The sequence below is a fragment of the Meriones unguiculatus genome, chromosome 15 (assembly GCF_030254825.1).
Source record: "Meriones unguiculatus strain TT.TT164.6M chromosome 15, Bangor_MerUng_6.1, whole genome shotgun sequence".
Classification (NCBI taxonomy): domain Eukaryota; kingdom Metazoa; phylum Chordata; class Mammalia; order Rodentia; family Muridae; genus Meriones; species Meriones unguiculatus.
This window is the reverse complement of record NC_083362.1, coordinates 42126046-42144989: the sequence shown is the minus strand read 5'-3', so window position 1 is coordinate 42144989 and position 18944 is coordinate 42126046. Positions and strand designations below refer to the sequence as shown.

At 40.6% G+C, this 18944-nt stretch overlaps 1 protein-coding gene across 1 annotated transcript in view; it reads left to right on the top strand.

Annotated features, from left to right (window-relative positions):
• The window catches only part of Dnah7 (dynein axonemal heavy chain 7), a 253456-nt gene that overhangs the window by 34282 nt on the left and 200230 nt on the right, over window positions 1-18944 (top strand). The window contains exons 13-17 of the mRNA XM_060368356.1: window positions 3506-3778; window positions 4835-4962; window positions 7587-7665; window positions 11276-11500; window positions 15959-16105. Of these exons, the coding sequence (XP_060224339.1) occupies window positions 3506-3778; window positions 4835-4962; window positions 7587-7665; window positions 11276-11500; window positions 15959-16105 (852 nt within the window). The remainder of the gene's footprint in view (window positions 1-3505; window positions 3779-4834; window positions 4963-7586; window positions 7666-11275; window positions 11501-15958; window positions 16106-18944) is intronic.

Below are 18944 nucleotides of genomic sequence, written 5' to 3'. Positions count from 1 at the left end.
TGATAAAGATTAGAAGTGAGCAGGAGAGGTCTCCTAAAAACCTTGGCCACTGATGCAAAAAGGTGTATAGCTCATTAAAAAAATGTGTGTTTATAATTTCCCCACTACATCCAGCACAGTTAATGGCTTAAAACAGAAAGGGGAAATATAGTGAGGATTTTGGAATTTTGGTTTCTTTAAAAACACAGAAATAGTATAAGAAAATGTGTTTGTTTTAATCCCAGATGTGGGCATATGGGGCTGCTTTGCAACATCTGACTCTGATTCGTGCTCTTTTAGGGGTGTGCTTTTGCCATTTACAGCTAGTTTCTGTGATTGTGTGACATTTGGAATTCTGGGGACTTTTCAGAGGGTATATAAATGCCCTGAGAGTTGGTTACTGTTGGTTGTGATTTGTTAAGCAGTCACGTACAAAGAAGAAACAGCAACAACAAGAAGAAATTAGATATCCTGATAGTGAAGATCAAATTTGCCCCAGGGAGATTGATGCCCCTAATCAGGAGGAAGTAATCTAATGATAACATAGTCTCCTTTCCTTTCTATCTTTTTTCTCTTTAATAGTGTTAGGGGGTTGAAAGGGAAGAGGAAAGGAGGTGATGAAGGATGGAAGAAAGAATAACCCACAAGGCAGCAAAATGCCAGCTACAGGAAACTATATTCAAATTATATTGCATGAGAAAAGAATCTATGTTTTACAAAAGGGAAAAAAAGAATTAAAAAATTTTCATTGGGAGAAAAATGTCCCTTCATGGAGTTTCAATTTATTATTTTTTTTCTAGGAATTTTATTAATTCTTTGTGCAAACAGATTTGAACATTTTTTGATGGTCCTTTCTACTTATTCATTAAGGTTTTTTTTTTGTCTTTATACATACTAATTCTTTTCCATTCTCATTTTAAGAATTTCACTGTCTGTGGTCTTGGCCTGTGTGATTCTGCTGTTGGTGGAATCCTACCCATAGTGGATAATTTTTCTCTGGGTTCTTTCCTTTTGTTACTATGAGACAACATGTAAGAACTCATATTTATGGATGTGTCTTAAGTGGGCCTCTCTGAAATTCTGTAATCATTTGAAAGCTCTGGAAGCCTCAGCTTTGACCAAATGATTCTTGGCTTAATGCTATTTTGGATGCACCGGTTATATGCTTATCCAAGTTGAAGAATAATATTCTGGCTGTGGACTGTTAGGCCTACTATTTCTTCCTTTCTCGGGCAAAGAACTGACAAATTTCTCACTCTCCTCTTCCCATTCAAGGGTTCTCTCTCCTTTTAGTTTTAGTTTTGCCAAGGTCTGTCTCCTGATAGTCCTGCTTTGCTCTATTCTGAGGCTTTGTGCTCTGATTGTCAGACCCCTGCCCTTCCTCTTTGCTGGGGAGTCAGAGCAGAGCTTTGACCACAAAGATGAATGAAGTCTGCAGGCACCTGCTCACTGAAGCACACAGTTACCTCTCTAAATTCGTTTCTTCCATCTTGGCACCATAGACTCCCCCCTTATACTTTGATCCCTTGGCTATGCATTGGAAGAGACAAATTTAGTGATTTCCTTACATAATGTATGTATTCTGAAATAGTTGTTTTCTGCTTATCAGTTCTTCATAGTCAACATTTGGAAGTCTGTCAATATTCACTGCTTGCTTTGCCTTTGCATAACCCCAGCTCATTCATCACATTCGTTTCTATTACTTTACCTTTTATCAAGAATGGAAAATGTCAGGTTAGCTTATGAAACACACAGATATAGCAACTTAATAAGATAAGAATTACCAAGCTCTAAGTACTGATTACAATTACCCAAATGAACTCTATTACTATGATTTTATTGTTATAAAAGATGATTCTTCCCTTCCTGGTGCTTAAAGAGAATATTTGATGAGTTTAAATTAGTATGAAAGTATGTAATTTAGACTTTTCAAGGAGAGAATGATATTTGTTCTGACATCATATTTTTAGAACTAGGACTTGCATGAGGCAATGTATATATGTGGGTAATTGTTTTGCCAGCCTTACTTGGTCACATTTTAAAAATTAAAATTCTGGGGTTCATCATGATCACCACCTCTAGTTGTCTCTAGGTGATTTGAGGGTCAGCTGAATTTCAAAATAAATTATGAAAGTACTTTGACTAAAATAATTACATAGTGTCTCACCTTTGGCAGTAAATGCAGAAGCAGATTCATATTGCTGTTCATTATTATATTTGATAGGAATGGAAAATAGATTAGAATATACCTTTATTTCCCATGGAAGGCAAGCCAGTAAGGGCTAATGCACCACGAGTCCAAGCTCATAACTGTATCATGATCTAATTTGATATTCTTTGAACACCTGAGGTATCACACAGAATATCATTTTTCTTAACTCTCAATGAGTACTAATTAAATTTAATATTAGAAACTTTCTAAGGTGCTGCTCAGTCTGAGAATCTAATTATGTCTAGAAAGATAGCTCTATTTTAGAAGTTAGACAAGCTGCTAAAAATGTAAGAAATCGTCTATGATGAGAATCAATCACTGACAAGAACCCACAAATCCACCTTGCACCCAGCCCAGCCCAGTGTGTGGAACGCATTATTCTAACCGCTGTTTTGTTGAAGAGGCGATGCCAAGTGTCTCTCTGAGCCCAGGATGAGGGGCCCAAAGAGGTGACAGCATTCGGTAGTGTTCCTATGAAGGGATCTATCTTTAAGCCAGATGATCTCGTCCCAGGTCAGCTGTGACGCCAGAATGTGCTCAGTAAGGGGCGTAGCAGTCAAACACTCACTGGGCTAACTAAGGCAGTGCGACGAATTCCAGCGTCGTCAAACACCTACCACAGACTATGATTTCTGCTCATTACAAGTTTAAAAACCCCTCCTCCTGGATGGCAGAGCATAAATGTCTCTCAGAGTAATCACGTAGATTGTAAGCTACGTCAGCATACTTATTCATCCTCTTATTCGCAAAGGGAAAGAGTCACGCCGTTTGAAATCGTGGTCTCGTCCACTGTTGCTCGCTGTTGTTCTAGCTGTGGTCGCAGAATAGGAAGGTGGCAGCCAAGAATCAGCGCCACGGCCAGCGAGTGAGTGGCAATCTCTCTGTGGTTTGAGCGCATTTCTCCGCGTCGTGAACAGGTTCTGTGACTGAGGAACGATGGTGGGACTCTGAATAAACATTATCTTTTGAAGAGTGCAGGCCAAGGCCATCCTTAAAAAGCTAGTGCAACTATGTGTGGGCTTTGCTGTTTTGTGTGCCAGGTCTTATTTTGCATGAACTTTCGAATGACCATTTTCTCAACCTTACTGAAAGAAAACACAAACAGCTAGGCATTAAGGAAAAAAAAAATTACCCAAAACCTGCAGCTTACAACACTCCTCAGGTTAGATTGAACATATTTCTATAGATTAGAGACTGGTAAATCACAACAGTTTATGAGAGGAAAATGCAATATAATAAGATTGACACTTTCATGAAGATAATACAACAGGGCTAGTTTAGCTAAAAGTGATGCTGTTTTCCTTCTTTGCTTAGGAGAGTAAATCTAAGCCGACAACCCTGAAGCCCATAATTCTGCGGGAAATTATAGATGCTCATAAGGAAAAGATTAAGGAGGTGGTGTTACAAGAGAGCGTGGCGCCCACCGAGCACCTCAAGCTGTACGACAAGTATCAGTTCTTGGTTACCAAAAAAGCCGAGCACGACGTTGAGAACTTCCTGTTACAGACTCAGAGCTATGAGAGACTAATTGAGGAAATTCGCTATTACCAGAAACTAATGGAAGAAATTCAGTATACGTCTCAAAAGGTAATGGCCCTTTCCTGTATGACTCTGGTCTGAAGCAAACGGTCTGTTCTCAGGTGTAATAATGTCTAGTGTTAGAACCCCCAGTGACAAAATCAGAGGGCTGTTGACAGGTCCATACTCGCAGAATGCGTGACACACGCCATGCACCGTGTGGACCTCAGTATAGGGCAGCTAGGACACACACACACACACACACACACACACACACACACACACACACACATTTACTTTTACATTTCATGTTGACAAATCTTTTAGAAACTACAGCAGTGACTCCAGAATGTGCTCGTTTCCATTCCTGAGGGTGGTAGGAACTTAAATGTCCTGTCTCGGCCTCTTTCTTGAAAACACCCTTCAATTTTTCTGCCATAACCACAAATTACTTCTTAAATACAGAACACATGACATATTTGAAACCCATCTTCCTGCTGGGTGTGGTGGGTACACACCTGTAATGCCAGCACTCGGGAGGCAGAAAGACCACAAGTTCATGGCCTGTTATTCTGGACTATCAAGCAAGACAATGTCTAACAACAAACAAAACAAAATTAAAAAATGAATTCAATTTTTATCTACTTAGCCACAACCTAATTTCCTAAACTTTAAAAATCTACTATTGTTATTCTGAAATAGATTCCAAGATAACAAACTTCAAGGATGTTTATTCACAAGATGGTTGTGCAAAAACAAAGTGTGTGTGTGTGTGTGTAGGTATGTATCAGAAACTCCCTGCTCCTCACATGTGAATTTGTTGTTTTCTGATGTTTGTTTTTGAGACAGGATCTTGCCTTTAGCCCAGGTTGCACTGCAACTCAGTGTGTAATCCTGGCTTACCTCAAACTCACTCATTCCTCCTGATTTTGCCTCCTGCGCACATGGAGTTCTAGACTTGCCTGGTTCAACCATTTAAAACCAAAACTAAAAACTAGAAATCTCAAAACTTAACCTTGTTGCATTGCACACACACAAATCAGAGACCAGAGAACGGAAAAGCTAAGAGGGTCTCCTACCTGTTCTTATTTCTATTGGTGGTTTTTGAATCTTCTCTCCTTGCAGACTGTCCGCTTGGGAATGTTTGAAATGCACTGTGAGGAACTGATCAGAGCTTTGGTGAAGCGGGCAGACGTCATCTGTGGGAGACTCATAGCCAAGATGTTCCGTGATCACCAGGAAGTAAATACAAGGTACGCAGGGACCACCAATTATGTTTGTGTTGTGGGAGGGGCCACCCAGCTACAGAAGTTGGTTAGAAGAAGTGTCCTTCGTCATTCAAAACAAGGGATTATGCTAAACTTATTTCTACAAGAGTGACATTTTGTGATGCAAATGTCAGTATGATTTCTTTCCCAAATGTGCCTTCCCAATTGTCTAAATTAATTGTAGCATTAAAATGTGCTTTCATTCTTTTGCACAAGTCAGGGAGACATTCTCTTCATATTTTAACATTTATATAATCTATGTATAAATTAGTTTGTATAGGAGCTATTGATGGATTCTAAAGAGTTGTCAAATTTGGAACTTCATCATACTATCATTATTCTTTAAGGCTTTGGCAATTTATCTTTTTTTTAAGATTTTAAAATTATTTTTAGAGGGAGCGGGATACAGCTGGGATACAGAGTTAATAAAATGTAACTAATAAAAAATAAAGAAAGAAAAAAATTAAAAAATATTTTAAAAAACTTATTTATTTATGTACATGAGTGCTCTGTTTGCATATATGCCTATATGCCAGATTTCACTATAGATGGTTGTGAGTCACCATGTAGTTGCTGGGAATTGAACTCAGGACCTCTGCAACAACAGCCAGTACTCTTAACCTCTGAGCCATCTCTCCAGTCACCATGTTGTTAGCTTAACAGGAGGATGATTTGTTAAATAAACAGGGTGTGGGGGTAGGAAAGCTGGCTAGTCTGAATGCAGAGAGTACCAGTCAGGGTAAACCTAAATGCCAGCTTATCTCTGTCAAGCAGCATGATTAGTGTAACTGGTCCCCCAACAGAGATCCTCTTTTCTAACCCAGCAACAACTAGAACATTCTTTGTGTGAGATGTGTGTGTGTGTGTGTGTGTGTGTGTGGTTACCCCCCCTTTGGTTTTTTTGTAGACCAGGCTGTCCTTGAACTCAGAGACCCACCTGTCTCTGTCCCCCCAAGTGTTGGTATTGCAGGTTTGTGCCAGCAGTCCCAGCGCTTGTGTGGTTGTTGAGGACAGTGTTCTACTAGATCCCTGGGCTGGCCTGCAATACACGACAGTCCAGGTACTCAGCCCTCAGTGCTCTAGTGGGGTCACGGATGTGAGTGACCATGCCTGCTTACAGAATTCTTCTTCATCAGAGAATATCCAGATCTTTAGAACACACGTGGAAGCCTGAAGGAAGCTTCATTTGACTAAGCTGTGCTCTAAATTGTGAATGAAATGTGCGGAGAGAAGTGACAATGCAGAGATGGAAACAAAGGACAAAGTACTAAATTCTAATAGGGTGTAGTAAATGCTATCCGGTCTCAGATGTCGAACATAGGAAAAGACAAAGTGCTTTCGCAGTGTGTTGCTGGGAGGAGAAGAGGCAGCAGGGGAGGGCTGCAAAGATAAAACGGAGTGGGAATTTCCTTCGAAGGATGAGTCTGCCAGGAGAGCAGGGTAGAGAGCAAGTCTGTAACTCACAGCAAATGGGAATTGGTCCTGTGTATCCACCCGGAGGAGTGGGTTGCCTTGTTTACATGGACAGGGCTGGGGTGGGGCGGAAGGGGGCTCTAGTGAGAAGAAGGCTGAAGAGGGAGGCTCCAGGAGAAGGGGCTGGGCTTTGGGGAGCATTACCAGGAACCTCGCTGTATTTTCAGTTTACAGCACTGTTCACTCTAGAAGTACTGAGGAACAGTGAACATGTTTTCTCTTGGCGGCGGTTGGCAAAGCATTTACTTTAATTTTACTGTAGCTCAGCCCCTTCTTACAACCCATGAGCTCATGCAGCTGACTTTCTCCCCCCATTGTTTTTAACGCCCTCGCTGGGTGCGCAGAGGGCGCGGAGAGCCTCGCAGGAGCTCCTGGACAGGGGTGACTCTGCCTCTTTTTGTCTCCACTTCCCCTCAAAGCACTGCACAGTGCTGTTACGTGTTCTGTCTCTCGGCCTGCCAGGTCCACTCCATGGCCTCTTACCTTCATCCTTTATGGCACACCTGTCCTTCTCTGTTGATTCTGCCACCGAGGTTTGCAAACATGGTCAAAACATCTGTCTTCCAGCCCCACTTTCAGCTCAGCATGGTCCACATGCTCTTCCTCCAGACAATTTTTGTGAAGATATTTTTTTCTGAATTTCCTTGCCTCTGAATGGTGTTCTTTCTTTCCAACCCCAAGTTTGTTCATTTTTTATTGTCCACAGCCCAGACCAGTAGGAAGTACTGGCATATGCCTGACATTTTTGGGCCACAGGCCTGTTTTCTTTTCTTTCTTTCTTTCTTTTTAAATCTTTCCTTGTAAGTAGAGTCAGTTACTCCCTTCTTTGTACCATTCCCTGGGACTGACACAGGAACCACTCCATGAAGAAACTGTCTCTGGCATCCAACTGCGAGCTGCTTGGGGGTCATTAGAAAATTTTTTTGCATCTCATTCAATGCTATGGCTTGGAATATGATAGGTGATCATTAAATTAATATTGAACCAAATAAGTAAATGAACACAATTCTGTATTTAATTCATTAGATGTCATACGGATAAATCACATTCTACTTTCCATGCAATGGAGCATTAAGTAATAAATATTGTGAAATTAAATCACAGGTTCGTTAAGACTGATTTTTCTGCTGTTTCAGACTGTGTGACGAGTTTGAGAAGATAGCTGAAAAAGCTCTGAGCACACCTCCAAACACAGCCGAGCTCATGGAGATGAAGGTATCATTGAGGAGCCTGTGTCAGCGTGCACAGAGAAACAGATCATTCTGGAGGTTAAGACAGAGGGTTGCATTCATCGGGCTGTTTTAAATGTTTCGTTCACAAGCCTGCTGTGTGGTGCTTCAGGCTGGCCTGTCCTGGACGCTGTTTCTGGGCCACTCTATCGGGCCACCTGTTAGTATGCACCGAGTTTGTTCAGCTGGCTCTCACTTGAGCTGGCTGCTGTAAATATTCCTTGGCAATCGACTCTGCTCCATTTGCCTCTCAAGCTCCAGTAGCCTCCCTGCACAGTAGATACTCAGGCATGCTTACTCTATGAGTAATTTTCTGCTGGTGTTACATTAGCTAATATCTCACTGACCAAACCAGGTCAGAGTGAGAGGACACAGTAGGGCGTGGATAGTGAAAGGTATTCGAGCAATGAATGCAGCCATCTGCCAGGATGTTCTTGAGAACAATGTTTGTAATCATCACGGTGCAAGCAGCCATTGCCAGGACTGGTCATGGTAACCTGAGGTGTGCATTCACTTCTCATTTTAATCAGCAGATATTCAGTCCTCACGCACCCACTATGCTGTGTCTGAAAAGGATGTGTTTTGCAATATGCTAACACCTTCTCTGATGGTCTGCTAAAATGTTTCCAGCATTGAATCCTTCTATTTTCACATTAGTTATTTTTCTAGTTACTTCTTTTAACTCCATCTCAAGGCAGATAAAGTAATATACAATAATTAATAGCAGTTCCATTTGTTTTTCTTATATCATCTACCTTTTATGGGATATGGACTTTTTGTTTTTTATTTATTTTTTATTTTTTAGAATTCCCCAAATCTGAATTAGATCCCTTTTAGAGATGTTTCACTGAGCCGGGCTCGGTGATGCACACCTGTAATCCCAGCGCTCGGGGAGGCAGAGGCAGGTGGATCTCTGTGAGTTCAAGACTAGCCTGGTCTGCAAAGTGAGTCCAGGATAGCTAAGGCTACACAGAGAAACCCTGTCTCAAAACCCCCAAAACCAGCCACCCCTCGGAACAAAAAAACGAAAAAATATTTAACTCAACCTGGAAATGTGTAAAATCATTCAACATTCTTTATGTATAAAATTTTAAAAAAGAATTCAAATGGTTACATGTACATATTCTTCAAGTTGCTGCTTAAACAAAATTTATTAAAATGCTTGGAACTAAATTTTACAACTATTTTTAATTTTACTCAGAGAGTCGTACTTAAAGTTGTCTGTACTTGGGCGTATTTCTGAGTGTGTGAACACTTTCCCAGGCTCATACAGTCTTGGGGGACATTTTTATGTTTTGTTAGTTGTTATCTGCCACGAGTTCTTTGGCTGATTGTTAAGTATAAACCATCACTGTGCCATGCTTTCCTCTTTTTCAGAAGAGAGTCTTGTGGAAAGATGAGTATTAATTATGAAGAGTACCATCTGCTCATCTTCCTAGACATTACTGGCTTTAAGAAGTTGGGGTTATTCAATATGAGTTTCTATTGTGTATAATAATCTTTAACAAAATTAGCAAATAAGATTCACTGTTTGGTATTAAAAATATCTCTGCATCTTAAAAAGTTTATTCCAAAAAGGGCAAACCATATGGTAAATCTAGTCAGTGCAAAAAAAAATCAGTTATTTATTTTAAATAAAGAAAAATATGAACCCAGTCATTGGGCTCTATAGGAAACAGATTTGCTAAGTTTAAACATACATATTTTGACTAGACGTTCATTACTTGTGAAAATGATGGTTTTTAAATCAGTCTATTGCTTATGTGTTGGGACATTGTTGGTTGTGTGTTTTTATCTTGTAGCCATACATCCTAGATTCATTCTGAAACCTCTGTGACTTTTTTTAATGTTTTTTTTTATTATTATTAGTTACATTTTATTAACTCTGTATCCCAGCTGTATCCCACTTCCTCATTCCCTCCTAAATCCTCCCTCCTTCCCTCCCTCACTCATTTCCTCCCTGCCCCTTTCCAAGTCCACTGATTGGGGAGGACCTCCTCCCCTTTCATCTGACCCTGTTTTATCAGGTATTTTCAGGACTGGCTGCAAAGTCCTCCTCTGTGGCCTAGCAGGGCTGCTACTCCCTTGGGGGGTGGGGAGGTCAAAGAGCCTGCCATTGAGTTCCTGTCAGAAATAGTCCCTGTTCCCCCTACTATGGGAAACCAATTGGTTACTGAGCTACCATGGGCTACATCTGAGCAGAGGTTCTAGGTTATATCCATACCTGGTCCTTGGTTGGAGTATCAGTCTCAGAAAAGACCCCTGTGCCCAGATATATTTGGTCCTTGTGGAGCTCCTATCCTTTCCACGTCATACAAACTTCCCCTTCTTTCATAGGATTCCCTGCACTCTGCCGCAGGTTTGGTTATGAGTCTTAGTATCTGCTTTGATACACTGCTAGGTAGTATATCAGGGGCCCTCTGCGGTAAGCTCCTGTCCTGTTACTTGTTTTCTCCTATGTCCAATGCACATCCCATTTGTCTTTCTAAGTGAGGATTGATCATCTTACCCAGGGTCCTCTTTCAACCTCTGTGACTTAATGTTTTCTCTCATGCAAGCAAGGTAGTTTTGTGACAAGCTTTGACTAGGTACAGCCTTCCTTCTTTCATTGGTTTGGGCAATTGACTAGAGCCCAAAAGGTCCCGTGGGATCTTAGTTCAATTTAAAACCACATTCTCCTAGGGAGATAACCCAGCTACTAAGAAAGCATACTGCTCTTGGAAAGGGCCTGCTTTGGTTCCCAGCACTCACTTTGGGTTGCTTGCAACCACTGGCAACTCCAACTCCAGAGCATCAGAGGCCCTTTTCTGGCCTTTATGGGCAACTACACTCATGTGACTTTAACCTTCCCCAAGGCCTGTGCATCTACATAGTTAAAAACAAGAAGTCTTTAAAAGTAAGCATCCTCCCTTGGTGCTCTGCTGCAGCCCTGGCATCATTCACACCCTCACGCAAGCTCCCTCTTGCTACTGGGGCCACACGCACGCGCTCCCCCTTCTTGCCCTCCTTCCACCTGTCATATCTCATTACCTCTTCCACATGTGTTTGTGAAAGCTGCTTTTTGTGTCTGGCTGCCTCAGGACACTGACATGCTGCAAGCAGCAGCAGGACTCGCCTTGCAGCATGGTCCGTGTCAAGAGTTTGCATTCTCACTTATTTGACTAATAACCATCCCTCTCATTAGATGGATAACACCAAGAAGGCAAAAGCCATGTCTGCTTCATGGTCACTTCATTGCCAGCACCTGGCAAATGCAGCAAGCACATATCTGATGCCCCGAAGCATGACACTGAAAGAGTCGCAATAGCTCAGGAGGTGTCTGATCATCCTGCACGGCATCCTTCCTGCTCACCCACTGGTTTTTTTGTTTTGTTTTGTTTTTTTAAATGTGGTGTTAAGTCTCTTCTCACATGTCTTTTTTCCTTTCTATTGTTGTAGTGAAGTGGTTGGTATGGTTGAGAAGTAAATTGTGCTGAGGTCCCCAGGTCTGAGCCACATTTTTCTGTATTTGTGCAGTGTGTTCTCCAAAGAGCGTGTTTGGTAAGAGCTCACCCTTACAGTGCTGTCTGGAATCTGTAACCTTTGTTTTCCTGCAGGCTTACATTCAGAAAGTGGAGTCAACTGAGATGATGGAGCTGGAACAGAGATTAGTGGATTCTAAAAACTGCCTGGCCTTCCTCATTGAGTGCATCAACTTTTCTCCTGCAGACATTAGACTGAATAACAGTGTTTTCCAGTGGTATGCCAGAATGGGAGAAATTTTTGAAGAGCACAGGAAAATCATCAAAGATAAAACAGAACAGTATCAAGAAGGCCTTAAGGTTGGCAATTGTAGATTTTTCAAATTACTCTCATTTACTGCAAATATTTAATTTCTAACTCTTTGCACAGTGCTATGGACACCTTTGTTACGTGCATGTAGCTTTCTCCTGTCGTCTCAGTAGAAGAGTGAACACATATTGGATCTCTTCTAATGGATGATTAAAGAGTGATTCCACAATGCACTAATCAATGTGGGATCATTCCTTGATTTTTCTTTCTTTCTTTTCCCGCATTCAACAAATATATTTACAAATGATTTCCAAACGTTTTTTTGGTATCTAGTAACAATTCAGAAATAAGAGAGACTACAATAGTCCTGTGAATATAATTACCTGGTCAGAAGCTGCCTTAACAAGTATAACAATTTCCTCCCTCTCAGCGGAAATGACCAAGATTATCCCTGAAGGCAGTTTTGGAGCTGGCTTAACAACCTAGAGGTAGACTCAGAAAAATTGTGGGGCCAGTGTCACCGACTAACTTTATCTGCCTCTCAAAGTTTGCTGCCTTTACCTTCTCTCCGTCTTATCTTCCTCTTCCTCTCCGCACCTCCTCAGGCTTACTTGAGGAAGAAAATTTAGTCAAGTTGAAAACCAGACATTTGCAGAGCAGACAACACACTGTGCTTTCTCTCTTGAAGAAACATCTGCAAAGGTTTCTTTTCAGAAACGTGCCCGATTTGGAGTTTTCAGCCTCAAGAATGTTAGTGTTTTAATTATGTTGGAGAAAAGGAGACTTTTAACTAATTTAAAAGGTGGTGTTTCAACTACCTGGGGAAAGAAGGAAGAAGCATGGGAATCTGTTAGCATTGGTACCGTGGTGTCAGGACTGAAAGGCTAGAGGGCTGGAGTCCTGGCTCCACTACTTGGAATTTGTAATCCTAGAAGGTCATTTTTTACTTTTTCTTTTTCATTTTCCTCCCCACCCCTTTGGTCTAAGCTTGTTTTCTGGTCAGTGAAATGGAAGCATATTTGCCTGGCCCTCAGGATAGTTTTGGGGTTAAGAGAATAAAATGGTGAAGCAGCTTTCTGAGGTTATTAGTTCTAACCAAAATGTCACGAATGCAGAGCGCCAGAAAGACAATGGGGCTCTGTAAAGTAGCTAGCATATAGCACAGGGGAATGGAGAGGACTCCAGCCTGACAGACTTGCCTGGGAGACAACTTTCTTTCTGATTCACCAGCCTGCGTCTCCTTCTCTACACAAAAAGAAGGCTAATTGGATCAAAGCAGCTCTTGAAATTGATGTAAAATCAGATTGTTTTCTCCCTATTGTTTGAATTTTGTCCACATGTACCAAAAAAAAAAAATCTTTTAAAATAAAAGATTCATTGAACTCAAACCTCAAAACAAACAAACAAACAAAAAACACAAAAAACAAGTATAACAAGAAAGTAAACTCTGAAAATTGGACTTTTAAATAACCCAACATATGGGCTTTATTAAATAAATACCAATATAATTAAATGGCTCCAAAATTTAACTAAATGTTTATTATTTATTTTGGCTTAAAATAAAAACATTCAGAAGGTTTATAATAGCTCGTGTTCCCCAAATTAATATATATGATTTACTAACATAAAAGCATAATAATAAATTAGGTTCACATCTGAACCTCACAGTCTGGCTTGAAAGCTTCTTTAGCTTCTCAAAACCTTGGGTCAAGTTCATGAAAAGACTGTTCTGGACATCTTCAAAGTGTCTGTGCGTTTCCAGAAGTTTATGACTCAGGAAAGATTCCTTCACAAAGTACTGAGAAAACCCCAGAACCATTCACTATGACACCCTGTCAAAGTAGTACAAAAAAAGTTGGAAAATACTGTCAACAAGTGACCATCAATGAAACAGTATTTATCTTACGCAGATTATGATACTAACTTAAGGGGTTTTTTTCTTTGTTTGTTTTGTGTTTGTTTTATTTTTTATTTTTTTATTTGTTGCTCTAACATGAAGATTCCCTTGCTGACATGCTTCTTTATATCTCATGGTCACTCTGGCTTTCCTAAACAAAGTGCCCGACCTAGTATTTTTTCCCTAGTAGGTTTGTAGTTTACCTCAGCCTGCTGTCTAGCCCAGCCTCCTGCCTTTTGGCAAACCCCTGGCATTGTTAACTCCAAGAATCTTGCAGATCTCTGCTCTGCACGTTTCTCACGTCCGTCTTGCACACTGTAGTATTCTGCCCTGACCCACGAAGTTACGCTCAGCTGGTTTTCCTGAGCGGGCCCCCTAGACCGCAGGTGAATTCTGCATTTCTCTGATTGCACCATTTAACATGCAAGCGCTAGACTCAACCACTGCAGTTGGTTTCAGGTCTCTCTGGGGCTGGCTGGTCAGCTCCCGAGAGCTTCGTTTTTATTATCTGTTGCTATTCCACGGGCTAGCAGGGTGACTGACCCAAGGTGTCTCAGCCCATTTCGTGCTGCTACAACGGAAGACCCGTGCTTGGGTAATTTAGAAGAGCATAAGTTTATTTTTTAACATTTCTGGAAGCTGAGAAGCCCAAATTCAAGAGACCAGCGTCTCTGAAGGCCTTCCTGTACCATACATTGGCTCAAAACGGAAGGCAAGCAATTACGAGGGCACATTGAAAAGAAAGAGTGACCGAGAGGAAAGGAGGAAAAGTTGCCAAAGCCGCTCTTCTCCTAGGAGCTGACTCCTGTGCTAGCCTGCTTCCGTGATAACAGAATTACTGTGTACACGAGGCCAGCACCCTTTAGACCCTGCTCACTCTTAGCCTTCCATTTCTCACCATTTTTATTTCCAGTGCATGAACATGGGACACCTTCAAAACAGCTTTCAGAAGGCCATTAGCACGCTACAGATTTTTGTGAAAAAAATAAACAAATTTTTTCAGGTTAAAAAATTTCAGTTTTATTTTATAGAAGAAACTGGAATTCTTAATTTTAGATCACCAGTTAAGATGTTCTTTGAACACAAGCTACCTGTTTTTCTATCACACCAAAGAAGACTTAAAAATGTTTATTTTTCTTTTCTTAATTTTTAAAATTTAAATTTACTTTTTATTTTTAAACTATGGCCAATACTTTTATTTTACAACTAGGCTATTTCCAACATTATAAACGTGGAAAACATGAACAATGAATATTAGATACTTAAATCATAAAATAATTGATTCTTAGAAAATTTGTAGGTGGCCCACAATCATCTATACTTCATTATAAAGTGTCCTATTTCAAAAGTCTACACACAATATTGATGCAGTTTTCTTTTTATTTTCCTTTACCCATTAAGTTAGAACAATGAATTTATTTACTGGGAAATAAGAGAAAAGAGGACAGAAATCAACCTACCATTTATGAAATAGAAAAAAGATCCTATTTTTGAATAACCTAGATTTGACTTTTGAATATTTCATTAATAGATATTTTTAGAACCACTTAATTTTGGGATAGCTTGCCAGTGACAGTTTTATAATAAGTATTTTTTTATGTGAAGCACACACATCTGTTTTATTTTGGAATATTAAAATTTTAATATTTCACACCTGGATTTATTAGCCTCACACATTTCTTGTCATGAGTGCTTATGGAAAACAACAGTAACTTTGGGATATCTTGATTCAGTGTTGCTAATTCAAGAGATACCGCAGCAGCAGCAGAACTGAAGAAGTTCAGTTTTTCACAAATGCTATGGAAATGACACGGTTCATTGTATAGTCCTTAAAGAAATTAATCTTTCTTCTAGCCCTATCGCAGTTGCTTTTCAAATGCTCAGTCATTTGTTTGCATCAATTTTTTCAACATACTAAAGATAATAATTTTAACACATTTTTAGTGAATGAATCTGAACTTATGTTGTTTAGGGCCAACTTATAAACTAGGGAACTAGAGGAATTTTAGTCTTAATTTTAAATTTAATTTTTTTACCATTCTATTTATTTTATTTTATTTTTAATTAATTCAATTTATATCTCCGTCATAGGCCCCTTCCTCCTGTCCTCCCAGTCCCACCTACCCTCTTTCATCTCCTCTCCCTTATTCCTCAGAATAGGGGAGCCCCCCCTGACCCAGACACCCCAGCACATCTATTCACATGAGGACTGTGGTCTGGTAGGGAAGTCCAATCAGGGGGAAGTAATCAAAAAGCAGGCAACATAGTCTGTGTCAAAGATATCTCCCACTCCCCTAACTAATGGGCCCACATGAAGCCTAAGATGCCCACTGAGCGTATCTTCTTGGGGTCTGTGCATTGTAGTATGTCTATCCTGTACTATATGGCTAAAATCCGCTTATAAGTGAGTATATACCATGTGTGTCTTTCTGGGTTTGTGTTACCTCACTCAGGATGATCTTCAGTCATCTTTTAGATTTCCCTCTTTATATTTTTGTCATGAAAAAAATATAATAATTTTGATAAGCCTTTCAAATACTTAAATGTTTTTTCTTGGTGCCCAGGGGTTTTCATTTTTAAGAATAGTAAGCATGGGTATTGTTTTGCGTAGTTGCGGTGTGAGCGGTTTCTGGAAGAATTGGAGAGTTACGCTAAACAGGCCGAGGAATTTTATACATTTGGAGACCTGCAGGATGTACAGCGGTACCTGAAAAAGGCCCAGGTGCTGAACAGCAAGTTGGATGCAGCAGCAGACAAGGTACAATTAAAATCCGTAAAGGATGAGGTAATTCAAGGAAAAGAGATTGTGTTTGTACTGAGCATTCACTTTTAAGCAATAGATTCATCCAGGCGTGGTGGTACATGCCTCAGTACGGAGGCAGCGGGATTGCAAGTCTGAAGCCAGCCTAGGTTACAAAGTGAGACATTGTTTAAAAAAAAAAAAGAAGAAAAAGAAAGTGGATGAAACAGTTGAATTACATTAAACAAGAGAATAATGGAAGCAATCCGCATTTCTAGTCACACTTCAAGGAAGTTCTCTGTGGGTAGTGATGTGTTTCTGTGGTCCTCCGCTTTTATTTTAAAGATGGAGTTGTCGTCTCTGCCAGTTTGTCACACATCGCATCATTTAATCATCTGCATCATAGTTGATGTACAGCAATCGTCAGGAGAAGCACGTACGTGATAGCATGTGACTGCCGCCTAGTTTCTGTGTATTCGTAGATGCCGCTTAGACTGGGCAGCTGTTTCCAAATTGGACCCATTACTTCCTCTCAGTGAGCCAGTGTGTTCCCACGCGGCGGGGTCAGGGTCAGCTTTCTCATTAGAAAGCCTGCAAGAGGGAAGCTGTCCCCTTCCTCACACATTGCAATTTTCCTTATATTTTATGATGAGAACGAACTATTTTTCTTACATTAGAAGACCTGAATGTCTGCTTAGGTAATTAAATAGTTTGCAATTACTTCAGATAGGTCAGGCACACGTAATAAAAAGAAATAAACTTTGAAGTCGGTTTATAACTGGGGGTCACTGAATTCTGTGTCGCCTGATTAATTGCCATGTCCAGCTGCAACCTGCCAGTCCTGTAGATTGCACAGCCCTCTTCCTCACAGAGGTCACAACTAAGAGAATATCCCTCCTCTGCCTCTTGCTGTTCCTCCTGAACTTTGGTCTGCTAGCTTCTCCTCCATGACAGACCGGTGACTGTCCTGTATACTTCTGATGCACAGCACATACATATGTATACATAACATCACATAAGTGTTAAGTAGCTACTGGTCTGTAACATTTCTCCCGTTTGCTTTAACTTAGTTTTGGATGACGTGTTTTTGTATTTCTACCTACATAGGAAGTGGTGCTTTCCTGAGCTGCATCTTGGATTCTTAGGAATCCGACCCCCTTTTCTGTCTTCCACAGTATCTAACACAGTGATGTCAATATTCAAAGCACTTGAATTCTTTCTTTTTTAAAAATGTGTTTGTTTTTATTAATTACAATTTGTTCACTTTGTATCCCAGCTGTAGCCCCTCCCTCATCCCCTATCAATCACATCCTCTCTCTCTCTCTTCTCCTCCCAAGCCCCTCCCTAAGTCCACTGATAGGGGAGGTCCTCCTCCCCTTCCCTCTGACCCTACTCTATCAGTTCTCATCAGGACTGGCTGCATTGTCTTCCTCTGTGGCCTGATAAGACTTTTCCCGTTTTGGGGGCAGGTGATCAAAGAGCCAGCCACTGAGTTCATGTTAGAGACAGTCCCTGTTCCTCTTACTAGGGTACCCGCTTGGACACTGAGTTGCCATGGGCAACATCTGTGCAGGGGTTCTAGGTTATCTCCACGAATGGTCCTTGGTTGGAGTATCAGTCTCAGAAAAGACCCCTGCGCCCAGATATTTTGGTTCCGTTGTTCTCCTTGTGGAGCTTCTGTCTCCTCCAGATCTTTCTATCTCCTCCTTCCTTCATAAGATTCCCTTCACTCTGCCCAAAGGTTTGCTATGAGTCTCAGCATATGCTTTTATACCCTGCTGGGTAGAGTCTTTCAGAGGCCCTTTGTGGTAGGCTCCTGTTCTGTTCCCTGTTTTCTCCCTCTTCTGATATCCATCCCATTTCCCTTTGTGAGTGAGGATTGATCATCTTAGCCAGAGTCCTCCTTCTTGCTTAGCCTCTTTAGGTGTACAGATTTTAGAATGTTTATGTTTATCCTATATTATATGTCTAATATCCACTTATAAGTGAGTATATACCATGTGTGTTTTTCTGCTTCTGGGATACCTCAGTCAAGATGATCTTTTCTAGATCCCACCATTTGCCCTCAAATTTCATGTTTTCCTTGTTTTTAATTGCTGAGTAGTATTCCGTTGTGTAAATAAACCACAGTTTCTGTATCAGTTCTTCAGGTGAGGGATATCTGGGTTGTTTCCAGATTCTCGCTATTATGAATAAAGCTGCTACGGACATGGTTGAACGTATGTCCTTATTGTGTACTTGAGCATCTTTTGGATATATAACTAGGAGTGGTATAGCTGAATCTTGTGGTAGCACTATTCCTAATTGCCTGAGAAAGCACCAGATTGATTTCCAAAGTGATTGTATTTTGGAAATTTCCACCAGCAATGGAGGAGGGTTCCCCTTTCTCCACATCCTCTCCAGCATGTGTTGTTACTTGAATTTTTGATCTTAGCCATTCTGATGGGTGTAAAGTGAAAACTCAGGGTCACTTTGATTTGCATTTCCCTGATGACTAAGGACATTGAACAATTCTTTAAGTGTTTCTCTGTCATTCGATATTCCTCTATTGAGAATTCTCTGTTTAGCTTTGTACCCCATTTTTAATTGGATTACTTGATTTGTTGCTGTTTAACTTCTTGAGTTCTTCATATATTCTGGATATTAGCCCTCTGTCAGATAAAGGGTTGGTGAAGATCCTTTCCCAATCTGTAGGCTGTTGTTTTGTTCTGAAGACAGTGTCCTTTGCTTTGCAGAAGATTTTCAGTTTCATGAGGTCCCATTTATTGGTTGTTGATCTTAGAGCCTGTGCTGTTGGTGTTCTGTTCAGGAAGTTGTCTCTTGTGCCAATGAGTTCAACAGGAGTAGTGTATCTGGT